The following is a 13571-nucleotide window of genomic DNA, read 5'->3' as shown; positions in this document are numbered from 1 at the left end:
CTTTGCATGCTCTACTTATGACTACGTGGGTTTCCTCTGGGCACTCCAGTTTCCTCCCACAGCCCAAAGACGTGCACATCTAGGTTAATTAGTGACTCTGAATTGCCCAGAGGTCAGTGTGAATGGCTGTTTGTCTCTGTACGTCTCTTTATGCCAGCCCTGCAATAAACAAACCACCTATCCAGGGTGTACCCCACCTTCGCCCGAGGTGCCAGCTCAGATTGAGTCCAGCACCCCAGTGACCCTGATGGATGAGCAGTTGAAAATGAGATTTATTAAATGATATGACTGATCTCATGTGGGGCAGATCATATTTCCCAGATTAATCACCCAAACAAAAGCACAAGTGTGACAAATGTATCATGATCACCATTGCCCTGAGGGAAGGAGTTTGAGCATTTGAACAATGGAAAATAAAAGATCTTCTGCAATAGTCTGGCCTGCTTAGCAGAACTGGATCATTATAAGGAAAATGTCACTCAGAGTTATCCCTGAGGACTGGATGTGACAAAACCTCATGGCACACATATATCTGTCACTTTGAGACTGTATTTGTTTCCATGCTCTGACAAGTAAGAGAATAGTAGCAGAAACACAGACTTGTCAGGAATTATTGACTTAAAAAAAAATCCCATCTTGAGCTTTTTTGTTGTTTTCTATTTCCTTCATGAGGTGGATCCTTCTCCTGACTGTCCTTTGTCTCTGTGGGGTGAGGTAGAGTAGAGATAGTCTTTGTCAATTACGGCTCTGCCAGTAAGATGGTCTCTTTTAGTTAATTAAGCACCTGTGATTTGTTCAGTTTCACTTCCTGTTACTAGTGAAAGAAATTTAGTAAGGAAGAGCTTGTTTCTGCCAGCTTTCAGAGAACAATAAGAACCTGATGTCACAGTACAAAGCTACTTGATGGTATAGAGACATCAGAGTTTTGCTTTGGGTTTGTTTTTGTTTTCGGTGGTTGACAGAACTTTGGAAATGATGATGGAACTCTCTCTGGAGCTCTCTTTTTCTACAATCAGGTAACAGTATACTGCTTCCTGCTTGCCACTTAGCTCCTGCACATCCTCTGCTTTCTGATTCTTTTCCTCATTGTCTGTCATGTTTCTTGCCTCTGTAGTGATCCAAAGTAGGTCTGCTCAGTTTTTCAGTGCAACACCCAGCGATATTTTGGCTGGATGTTGGCTATATAATTCTCACCAGGAATATTTTTTGGTCCACTCCTGTTCTGTCTGGTGTGGTCTAACTTTGTTCTGACTTTTATCTCAACCCTGTACCAGTGAGAAAAGTGAATATGTGTACAATATATTGATGCTTCTTTTCTGTCTTAACGCCCACGTCCTTCCCTTTTAGTCTCGTCCAGTTTTCCTCCCATGTAGCAGATATTTTTTTCTTCTAATTCTATATAATCTTTCTTCCTTCACATACCATTTTGTCCTCTTCCTCTTACTTTGCTTTCTTCAAGCCTGGAAACTTAAACAGGAGGCCCAGTTTGACACCTCCTTCCCCCCAACATGGGTTAAAGAAGGTGACAGCCTTACCCTGCAGTGTACCTTCACCTCGGCTCTGCTGCCTTTCCAGCAGGACATCAGCTGGTTCAGAGATGGTAAGTATTATAAAAATGACATCACCTGAGATATTATTTTGCCTATACAAGCAGATCCTGTAGGTTTATTTTTCTTAATTTTTCAGGTGTAGAGCTACATCAATCCAGCAATGTGGACATAAAGACAACCAGCAATAAGGCCTCCATCACTTTAAAGGCTGCACACAAGGAACATGAAGGTGTTTACACTGCGCAGCTAAAGACCTGGGATGCATCCGTGGAACACAGTGCTTTTGTCTACATCAAAGGTGAGGTTTTTAAACAAATTCATTGCCACTTTGTGACTCATTCTGATTATAAAAAAAATTTTAGAATCCATATTTAAGAATCCTGATTACAAAGAGAGGCTATTATTGCTACTAGTTTAACGCACAATGTTCAGGGAAAAGGTTGAGTTTTGAACCTTGGAAGTAGAAGCCTAATTTGCCAAACATTCTTAATACATGGTTTATTTATTTTCTCGAACCTTCAAATGCATCATAAGGTCTCTCTATCAGCAGGAGGTCGCTGAGTTATCTTGTGGATCGAGGCTTCACGGGTCACATGGCACCTGAGCAAACACCAGCCTTTGAAAGCACTGTGAAAGGCTTGTAAGATGGCCCTGTGTTAAAATAGTTTTTAACAGAATTCAATGGAAAAATTCAACATCCAGAAAAATACGGTCATGCGCATTTTTGCTGAATGTTACCTTTACTGCAAAAATAAAGCCAGCTTCCTTTCACCTTGGCTAACATAACAACTGAGAACAGAAGGAAATGGGAAGCAGGCTTTTTCGACAAGTAACAAAATTTACCAAATTGGCAGTTGAGTGGGACAAAGTGACAGTTTATCAGCATATTTTTTCACAAATAAAAAATTTCACACAAATAACAGAGACTCCAAGACATCAATGCCTTATATTTCTGTGTATATAAAACTATTTGAACTATGTTAGAAAATTCATGCCAATTTATTTGATTGAATTATATTTATGTCAGAAAGACATAAATTAAAATTATGTCAGAAGATATCAGAAATGAAAAGCCCCCTGCTTCACTCAGAAATTATATTTCTGGCATTTAAAAAATTCTGACGAATGCTGTAAAAGGGGCCTTGAAGCAATCTTGAACCAAAGGATAGAATCACTGGTTGATGTTCGAAGGTAGATACAGTAGATACATTGTATCTTGGCTGAGACCTGCATTCAAAACACTTCTTGTATTCATCAGCTTTGGGGTCTGCTTTAATTTCCTGTCAGCAAACTACCCTGACTCAAAAGGGGAAATTGCACCATCAATCAAGCTGTTCTGCAGCATCGCACATTGTTTTCAGCATGCAAATACACCAAAACTCCAACTCCACTCACCAAAAGTTGCGGTGCATCTAGGAGGCAGTAGGTGTCTCAAACTCAGTCGCACAAGGGGCCAAAATTCAGAGCACACATTAGGTCGTGGGCCAAACAGGAAAAAAAATATTAAACAGACTAAAAATAACCATGTTTTGAATAAAAATATGAATTGATATGGACAGAATACTGTAGTTTGCCCCCCAAAAGAAACAGATTTATTATATATATATTCTGACACATGAGTCTGAATTCATGTAAACACATGACACGTGCTCGACAGGAATGCTTGGCATGTGTATTTGCGTTAGTGTAATACCAGTGCACACAAAAGTATGAATTGTATTTTCCACAGCCACAGTATCGTGTTTGCGGAATCATTATTGATGGCATGGTTGCACCTTGTGTCATCACCTTGACCTCTGACCGAAATAATGTTATTTGAGAATCTTTTTTTCCAGCTATTTGATTACCTTGTCCATTCTCTAGTAGAGTGTGTCCAATTTGTCCTCAGATGCTGCAGCTGTCGTGGTGGGAGGTCCTGCTTCCCCTCTTTCAGTCCAGGTATCTGACGTCAATAAAGACTACGTCTTCCTTACCTGGCAGCCACCGAGCGCTGATGGCGCTTCACCTGTAGAGGGTTATTATGTGGAAAGGTGTGTATTAGCCTGGTGAAACAAAATGACAACAAAGACAAAATGTTGATTTGTTGACCTTGGAAATCATACTTGAAAAATATTGTAGACACGAAGCCCATTTAGTCACTTAGTTCTACAAAGTTTAAATTCTCTTCTTAGCATTACTTCCTATTCTTATTGCAAGTGAAGAATAGACCTACACTCAGACTGTAGTGGTGAAGCTCAACTTGCTCTGTGTCCTCCTGGTGAAGAAATTGGATTGGGGCAGATAACAAATGGCAATGGTGACGACCAGCAGAGGTGTAACATCCATTTGGCAGAGTTCACATGAGATGGATGGTACACATGGTAATTATCAGACCTCAACACAATGTTAACAGCAGATTCAAAGATTCCCACAGGAGAACAGGCGCCCCACTTATCACCAACACCAATCAGTCTGGGTCATCCGGTATGCCTGTGTATGTTTGTGTGTGTTCAAATGAATGCATTGAAAGAGCAGGAGAAAGCATGTTTGCATTTCTGTAAGTGTCGGTGTTCATTTCGACATTTTCCTGTGTGTGGTTTTGTTAAATGCTTTTTAGTTGTGCTTATTTCTTTATGTTTTTGTGTTTGCTCTTGTACATTCTCTTTCCAAATTGTAGAACATACCCTGCTGAATGTTATTGGTTATTGGATGGGAAAAGAAAAGTATAACGTACCTCCCAGTTCCCTAGCAACCCTTACGGTTAGAAAACTGCACTCTGTTTTGTCTTTGTTTACTGCAAGTGGCAACAATTTGTTATTGATGTATAATCTGAGCTTGCAGTCTATTTTAAAAATCAGTTTTTACTGTGTTGGGAGGCCCATTATTATCACATGATGGTCTCTGGTCACAATAATAGGCCTTGGTGGGGTATTGACTGACTTTGATGTGCTCTTGTGCAGGCTAAAATGTTTTACAATTGGTTTTATAATGTTGTACCCTGCAGACTGCACACAAAGTGATTTGAACATCACACATTTGATTCTTTATATTTTTGGGCATTTTTTTGTTTGTTTTTTTTTTAATTGTTGCATAAATTTTGCTTTTTTAGAATCAATTTATCTCTGCTCTTTTTCTCAGATATGACGTAGGTCAGGGTGAGTGGGTACGCTGCAATGCACATATTCAGAAGATGTGCCACTACCCTGTATTTGGGCTGAAGGAAGGAACTCTGTACCAGTTCAGAGTTTGTGCTGTTAACAAGGCTGGAGCTGGACGCCCATCCAAGGCCACAGAGCCCGTACTCACTGCAGACCCCTTGGAACACAACAGGACCATGGGTAACACAGTACAGAACTTCATTTATTCATATGAATAAAAACAAAATGACAGCAGGAAACTCAACCCAACATAACCCATTTGGTCCAGCTGCTTTGTGGTGCTAAATCAAGACAGATTGATGTGATTTTATTTTAAATGTAGGAAAAGGCAACACCACCATCAAATCTACTTATCATGCAAGTTGTCCATCCGCTATGGTAACCATGGCGACGTTATCAACCAGTGTGAAAAGCTCTGGAAAAGACTGTGATTCTGTATTTCTCATCAGTTTGTGATTTAAAACGATGCAGAATATTAGGGGACCACTTGTCGATATACGTCCTAATAAGTAATTTCTTCACGAGCTCATTAGGATATATAAACACTGTGCCATCAAAGAACAGTGTTTCCCCTCTGTGATGGCATTCGCCCCCACATTGCCCAATTAATGTGTCACCATCCACTCCGTGTATTGTGATATTTATAGCTCATGGTTCATTTATTAAAAGCAAGAGTTTAAAGGGGAACTTCACTGAGCAGTAGCACAATTGGTTCATTTACATGCATGTGTGTGTTTGTTCTGGATCTGTGTCTGCTGCATCAGTGTGACTGTTCTGCTCTGGGTTTACCCTGGATAACCACCATTCACAGCCTACTTGAATGTTGAATTCCTCTTCAATATAATTCGTATTTGATGTATTTCTAACAGAAATTATACTGCGATGCCACCATCTCCACATTCACCAGCGGAAATTATTGTATGTAATGTTGTTTTTGGAATGAAAAAAATATCCCCTGTGACCCAAAAAGCTTTTCCCCATAAACCTCCACAACACCACTGTTGACAAAATACCTCAAACTGAATACTAGATCTTTTTATAATGAGTATTTAATCTGTGGAGGTTTTACATTTGCATGACGTCTATAGGTTTTTGGCACTAATCAGAAGGAAGAACACAATCGTTTGAAATTCTTTCATCCAGATATTCAGTGGGATCATCGTGTCTGATTCACATAAATTTCATGCTCATGAAACCATTCAGTGACTCCATGTCCTACAGACGAGAATATGCATTCATTATGCTTTGATTTTAATTTGTCACTTATCTCCTGCTACAAAGAGATGCAGCAGTTTGTTACCTACTCAGTTCAGCTCTTCAGATTTTTTGTTACACCTGGTCTACCAGAGAGAACAGGTGGATACCTGCAGATCTCACTGTATGAAGTCCCAGGTTTTTGCTGTCATTTCTGCAACAGCTTCTTAATGTGTACTAAGAGTGGGCCACTTGGTTTCTTATGAGATTTCTTTTGTTAAATATTTTATTCAATGAAGGGATGAGAACAAGCCAGTGAATTGTAGATAACTCAGTGTTTGGGAGTCAGTGTGTGTGAGTGTGTGTAACTGGGAGGACAGATGGGCTTTGGTCAGATGCTGTGGATCATTAAACACCGATGAAGGACAGACAGACTTGCCTTCGGGCTGCTCTCCTCCTTCCATGTCATTCTCTCATATATTTTTGTGTCTGGCTTTTGGCTGTCTTAGCAGTGGCTGCTCCTCTAACATTAGCACTAATAGTCTTATCATGGGCTCTCATATGACTTTATTACCCTGGTACCCCCACCCCCCAACCTATCACTTGCTCTCTTTTCTCATTTCTCAGTGGTCAAACTTGATAGAGGCCAGACCATCACCATTACAAAAGATGAACTGGAAGGTGAGAAAGTTGTATTTTTATTTCAGTGCATAATTTTGCCATAAAAATGTGCCATTTAAACATTGTCATCCCTGATACAGAATTCAGAGGGGGCCACCTCCTCATCTGTAAGTTGCCTCAGGCTCAAAGCTTAATGTATCTTCATATTATATTTAACTATGAACTGGAGTAATTGTATGGCTGAGGCCGTTTACAGAAGTGAAAAGAACGATGTGTCCCTGGTGGTGTCTGGGTAAATGCACATAATGGCCTGACGTAGTGTGAATGCCTGTGAAGAGGGCTCATAACCTTGGCAGTGAGATTCATAGACAGAGAGAGATAAAAGAATAGGAATCTTTTTAAGAAGGCAACAAAAAAAAATTGTATTATAGGTAGTGCATTCATATGTGTTTGCGGCGAAAGAGAAAGCCTGCATGCATGTTCAGCGTCTATATTGATCAAAAGACAGAAAGCAGAATGCTGAGTGACACTGAAATGATTGTACACGGTTAGTCTCCATCTCTCACACATACACAACACTGTGTGCTCATAAAGTCGCGTTTTCAAAGCTAGCTTGAACTCTAGGGATTCAATTATTGGTAACAATTGTCCAAATATCAGGTTGTTTACATTTTTGATGCCTTTTCACTCCTGATTTTGGAAATTCAGTTGGTTGAGTAGCTGCATTCATCTGTAGGTATCTCTAGACTTTGCCACTACAAAATATTTGCTCCAAGGCTGAACTTGTGTTGGCGTTAAGTTGTGTATTTTAGTAGTTATTTCATTGAAGGAATACCTTTTCAATTTAGGGAATTTGTATTTCACATTAACTGACCCTAACCCCAAAACCAATTTACTGGAAAAAGATGGAAACACCCATTAGGTTTAAGTCTACCAGCACTTCTGAAGTGCATGTCTTCTCTGTCTATCTGGTATAAAATAACAAGATGAAACACAGCATTAGTTGGGAAAATCAAAACAACAGGTTGAAACAAAAAATCCAGTATTTTTTTGTGTGAATCAAAAGAAAAACAACTTTGTGTTTGGAGGTCCTGTCCTTACTCGACTGTCACTCCAGAAGGTCTAACACCAAAGCATCACAAATAAAGTTATCATTGAAAACTACACAATGTGCTAGGTTTTGTGTGCTACAGTGGATCCATTCATCCTTCTCCTACACACCTGTCTCATGAGAAAGATGTGTTCTTATGTTCTGGCCTTGAATATATCCACAATGAAAAATGCATCAATTCTTAGAGAGTACATTCACACAAACACACAGGAGTTCAGGCTTCACTAGAGTGGGGTCTCTTATTTCACTCCTCTGTCCTTCGTTGCTGAGTTTCTGTCTGATCCATACTGTAGCTTAGGTAAATTCTTCAGGGAATACAGACGGAGAGTTATGACCTGAACAGTGAAACACAAAAGTTTTGGTTTTCAGACTGGTCCTTCCTTTGTCCTGGACTGACTTGGAGTGACACTGAGTGTGTGTTGACTCCTGCATTCCTGCTATATGTTGTGTTGTGTACTTCTGTATTATGCCAAGGGTTGTAATTATGGCAGTGAATTAACCACCCACCCGATGCTTTTACCTATGCTATATTCAAAGTATAATAAATTCCCGATGCCAAACAGAGGAAAATGCCTTTTCTTTCATTTTGACTCAGCTTTTCTCTTTGTTGTCTTTGTCCTCCTCCTCCTCGTCCTCCATCCTCCTTTTTGTGCTGCAGGTCATGTCAAAGCTCCTTTCCCTCCCACAAATGTGCACGCCTGCAAGGTGAGTGACACCTACGTGGTGCTGAGCTGGACCGAGCCTGAACCCCGAGGCAGGGAGCCGCTCACCTTCTACGTGGAGCGGGTCAGTCTTTACTCCCACACATCTACAAACACTTCGCATACACAAATGCTCCTATTCCACTGAATTTGAATATGTTGAGTACAGTTATCCCAAAGCCCCTGAACTAAACCATAATCACGTTGAATGGTAATGATGTCTTGAAAGCTCCTTTTTTGCTGGTGCATTCATGGAAACTCTTTGGGCTCTTGGTGAAATTAGCATGTAATTAGCTGCTCAAGCAACACCAATCATTTTTTCCCTGAACAGTAGGGAAATGGAGGAAATGACAAAAGAATTATATGCGGCCAAAGTTATATCCTAAAATTAACCAAGAACTGCAGGCTGGCCTGGAGTTTTGACATTAGGCCCTTTCTTGCTTCTTCACTTTGTTTTTGTTTTTGTTTTTTTCCGAGGTGAAAAAACTGATGATTGGAGAATAAATGTGCCAAATCTAAACCCCAGTGATTTAAGTCAATGAACGAATTCAGTCTCAAAAACCAAACAAAAGTTTTCTTCCACCATACCAAAGCATGGGGAATGACCTATTCCTTACAACAATAAAGGGCCGCAGCCCTCTAATATCAACCAGAGAAACAACAGCTTCTAGCGCCAATAATCAGAAAACTGCTACAGGAAATAGATTTTTATTGGACTTTTATAAGTTACTGAAGTAATAAAACTGTCAAATCTGTCAAAGGCATCTGAAATTGCCAAGTCTTCTGCTTTACTTCTGCTTATATAATGAAGGGAAAATTCAAATATCCTTTTCACCCTTGAGCAAGCACTTGATAATCACTGATCTCTTTTCCAAGTTGTGTTCTATTGTAAGGTTTTTTCCTCGAATAGGGAGTTCAACTAGGAAAGAAGAGAATATAAAAAGCACATGGCTTCATGTCCATTTGCTGACTGTATCATGGCGTGTGTGTCCTCTGTTTCTTTCTCTGTGTTCAACTTTTCTGTCTTTTTGTGTCTGGTGATCTGCTGACATTTCATCCTTAAAGTTTATCTCCCAAAACTACCAATCTTTAATCCACTTTGTCCTCCCTTGTCTTTACTTTCAATATTTTTCTCCAAAACCTGAAAATTGGCAGTTAAATGAATTCAGTGACTTTAAAGCACATTTGGCAGGTTAGGCAGTCCTGCAGTCTTGCACAATTGAAATTCTCCAGTATATTTGAAGGATACCGTGTAACAAACATGTCCCTGTGGTTGATGGTTCTTTTGAAATCATATTTGTGTTTTTGGATCAGTCTCTGGCAGGGAAGAGCAGCTGGGAGCTGGCCAGCCTAGACATGGTGGTAAATTCTCCAAGGTTCCCTGTGTTTGACCTGGTCAAGGGCAAGCAGTACTGCTTCAGAGTGCGTTCAATCAACAAGTACGGTGTCAGTGACCCCTCTGAGCCAAGCGGGCCAATCTCCTTGGGAGAGCCACAAGGTGAGATAGATTGTGCCATGTCATTTACCTCGGTTCATTTATGACCCAACCTTTCAGAAAGGTCACTGATTTTGAAAAACCACTTCCTGGTTCACTGTCTTCCTCCTGTACTGTACTGTAGGTTTTTGTTGAGGTCTGATCATCTGTTTGCTAGTGTTAACCATTGCTGTTTGAATATGGATAACAATTTGGACCAAAAGTTTTCTTTATGTGTTGTGAATGTCATGGTAGTATATTTCATTTTTCACACCTCATCAATATTTTAACTGACATTTAGAATGACAGCATAATTAGATTATGGTTTTTATGTTCATCATCATTACAGTGATTGCTTTGTCAAACCAACAACCCAAAATCCAACACTAAATGCAATTTAAGGCTTATTTAATGGTATCTTGTGGAGGTTTTTATGAACAGACACAAAGTTATGTTAATATTCTGTCTTTCTAACTAAAATATGGTCATGGGTTTGGACATACTTTCCCATTAAAATTAATTGGACAGTGTATTCCAAAGTTTTACAACTCGTGGCAATTTGTATTTTGTGACATTGCCAAAAACTAGTTCTACCAAAGCATTAAAGGTCAAACAAGCCAAAGGATATCTCTAAGGCTTGTTTGAGTATTTAAAAATATCCGTGCTGCAAGAGTCTATAGTGTCCAGCTCAGTGTGCAAATCAGCTTTAGGAACATTTTCTAACTGGACCAGGCCTTCAACGCATCTCATCACTTGGTCACATTATAAAGTACTAAATGACTTTTCCAAGATTGAATGAATCCTATGTGATGGTCATTTTAATCTTGATGATTTGAGTTTTCCTAGTTTTAGCTGACGGTTTTGATATGATTCCCATCAGCTGTGCCAGCTCCTCCTCACTCCGTGATCGGCATCAGAGACACAGATACCTCAGTGTTGCTCCAGTGGCAGGCGCCCAGAGAAAAAGAGGACATTCTGGGCTACTACCTGTACTACAGTGAAGCTGGCAAACAAGACTGGAAGACTGTCAATAACAAGCCTATCACCGATACCAGGCAACGATTTATTTGAGTTTTGAAGTGTTTGTTTTATTTCTGGTTGGCTTCAGGTAGAATCGTTAGTACTTTTGTCTTTATTCTCTAAATGACAGTTTGAAAGTGTTTCATGATGGATCATCTCCGCATGAAAAAATATTTCAGATATAAACTTTCACTCTGCCTAAACTTTGCCTCTCCCACTCAGATTTATTGTGCATGGTCTCAAGACTCGGAAAGAATATGTGTTTCGGGTGAAGTCTGTGAGCCGAGCAGGAAACAGCAGCTACTCAGAGGAGTCAGCCCCCATCCTCGTCAAATCTGCCATTCGTAAGTGCAGCTTCCAGCCAATACACAAAGTAGTGGACGTAAAATTTTATTGTCTTTTGGGACACAACCAAAGTATCAGTGGCTTTTTAATCATTTGATGAGTTTACAAACAGAGCATCACACAGTGTCTCTTGCAGAGGCCAAATAAAGTGTTGAAATGTGGAATTTTTCTTCAAGGTTTTTTAAACTATTGTCATTCCCCTTTCTTTCCTCTGTACCTGAAGGGAATACCTACTTAAGCATTTCGCACCACATGCCTTCTGTGTACAGTGAAATGTAAAGTAAAGTTTCCAAATAGACTTATTCATGTTTTGTAATTTTCTTTCATAGCCTCAGGAGCCCTCTCTGAGAAAATGGGAAAAAAAATATGTTGGCATAATGAAATGCTTTTAAATAGCACTTTGTGGAAACTTTTGTCATCGTGAGTCTTCCCCACATTTTCTGATTTACCAGAAAGAAAATGCTTAAAATTTTTCGATGAAACATTTGAATCAAGTTTAACAAAGAAAAAAGTTGGTCTATGCAAGGGCTTGCGATATTGTTTCTGAGTACTTTCTACAATACTTCTCAGCTGCTGCTGATATTGCAGATTTTTTTCACATCATATGTTTCACCATGTGACCTTCACTATACCACCACATATGCACTGGAATTACCATGTGGTCATATTAATGAGCTCATGGTCAAGGGTTTTCATCACTGTTCCCTCCACTCTGGTCTTTTATTCAATGTCTTCAGATCCAACTTTAGACAATTATCATATCTGTTCAGTAGAGAGAGTCTTTCCTGGCTCAGCATTATCTGACTGCAAACTTTCTCAGCAGAGCAGATGTTTACCATCTGTTTAAAGCAAGTTAAAACACTGCTGCATATCTTGACCTTGAGCTTCTTCATCTAATTGCTCAATTGATCTGACTGCAATTAGCTCATATCTTTAACTGATTTTTTTTTTTTTTTTTAACAGGGTTAAGGCCACTTTCAAGGATAAGTCCCATAGTACTGGCCCTGCAAAAAGTCTGTGATGTGTCTGACCTTAATAACTACTGTCTGATGATACTGTCAAATTTCCCCTCTCTGAAAACATCACACAGTCACTAGTTAACACACAAGTGTGCATCTTTATTGTCCTACTTTCTTTGTATTATATTTTAGCTCTGTAAATTTGCTTGTAAAGTAGTATATATAAAGTAGTATATCTTTATACCTAATTAACGCAGCTGTTACCAAACAATACTCCAGTGTCTATTATTTTTTACTGATGATACCATTGTATCACCGCAGCCTCGTGCCCGACTTGTCTTCCGTCTTCCAACTTTCACTTCAACCTCTTTGAGCAACTCTGATCATCCTTCCATTAAAACCTGAAATGCTCTTATAACTCTTGCTGAGTCACACAAATACTAAAGCATTTTGGCTTGGCAGCAGACCGTCTTTCAGAATTTATATTTAAAAATTGATTGACTCGTTCAAAATCAATCCAGGCTTCTTGTAGAAAATTATGGGATATTAATCTTCTAACAAACCCAAAACTATTGTGTAATCAACCTTTATACCTGTCTTGGAGATATTCTGTGGGGGATTTTTAGCTGCCCTGTCAACAATCCAGCACTTAAACCCTGAGTATCACAACATCCTGTAACTTTACTGTTGAATCTTTCAATCTAAGATTTACAGTTCACAATCCAGTAACTATTTAGCCTTCCTCATGTTGGCACTACTGTTGGCAGAACTGACTTCTTCGAATAATCTGCATTGTTTAGATAGATTGAAGAGCGAACTTTCTTTAAAACTTGATTATCTAATATGAATTTATGATTCGTGTGATTGTTAACACCTCGTGTCTCAGTTTCTCATTTTGTAATCTAAACGAGACTGCCTGATAAATAAAGATTGAATTAAAATGATTTGCCTACTGAGAATCTCTCCTCTCTTACTTATGCTTTCTATTATCTTGTTTTTAATTCCCTCTGCATCTTTTAGATGTTCCCTCAGCTCCCTCTGCTATCGCTCTGCTGCTGTGCACCGGATCAGAAATGGTGTTGAGCTGGAGGGCCCCTGCCAATAATGGGGGTGACCCTGTACGTGGCTACTACCTGGACCAGGTGGAAAAGGGCATGGAAACGTGGAGAGAGGTCAACATCAAGCCAGTAAAAAAGCGGCAGATTAGGGTCAGTAAAACTCTAATATTATACCGTTATGGTGTTGTAGTTTTTCTTGGTCTAATGGTCAGCCCATCTCTTTAGACCAGGGTGTAATATATCAATAATTAGAGTGGACTGCCATGAAATTGTTGGCAGACACTCATGTTCTCCAGAGAATGAAATCTAATTATATTGGAAAGCCACCATCTTTTTGGCTTTTAGTGAAGTAGCCTGACAAGTACCAGATGGATTGGAACAAAATTTTATACAGACATTTC

General features: G+C 39.4%; 1 protein-coding gene across 3 annotated transcripts in view; it reads left to right on the top strand.

Moving 5' to 3' along the window:
- The window catches only part of myom3 (myomesin 3), a 50813-nt gene that overhangs the window by 21736 nt on the left and 15506 nt on the right, over positions 1 to 13571 (top strand). For all 3 annotated transcript variants that reach the window (XM_029504288.1, XM_029504289.1, XM_029504287.1), the window contains 10 exons: positions 1460 to 1600; positions 1687 to 1848; positions 3439 to 3580; positions 4668 to 4867; positions 6509 to 6562; positions 8272 to 8399; positions 9629 to 9812; positions 10669 to 10843; positions 11031 to 11152; positions 13133 to 13320. In XM_029504288.1, coding sequence (XP_029360148.1) covers positions 1460 to 1600; positions 1687 to 1848; positions 3439 to 3580; positions 4668 to 4867; positions 6509 to 6562; positions 8272 to 8399; positions 9629 to 9812; positions 10669 to 10843; positions 11031 to 11152; positions 13133 to 13320 — 1496 coding nt within the window. The remainder of the gene's footprint in view (positions 1 to 1459; positions 1601 to 1686; positions 1849 to 3438; positions 3581 to 4667; positions 4868 to 6508; positions 6563 to 8271; positions 8400 to 9628; positions 9813 to 10668; positions 10844 to 11030; positions 11153 to 13132; positions 13321 to 13571) is intronic.

This window comes from Echeneis naucrates, chromosome 6 (genome assembly GCF_900963305.1).
Source record: "Echeneis naucrates chromosome 6, fEcheNa1.1, whole genome shotgun sequence".
In the NCBI taxonomy this organism is placed as follows: Eukaryota; Metazoa; Chordata; class Actinopteri; order Carangiformes; family Echeneidae; genus Echeneis; species Echeneis naucrates.
The sequence above is the reverse complement of the archived record's forward strand: the minus strand, read 5'-3'. Positions and strand labels throughout refer to the sequence as shown.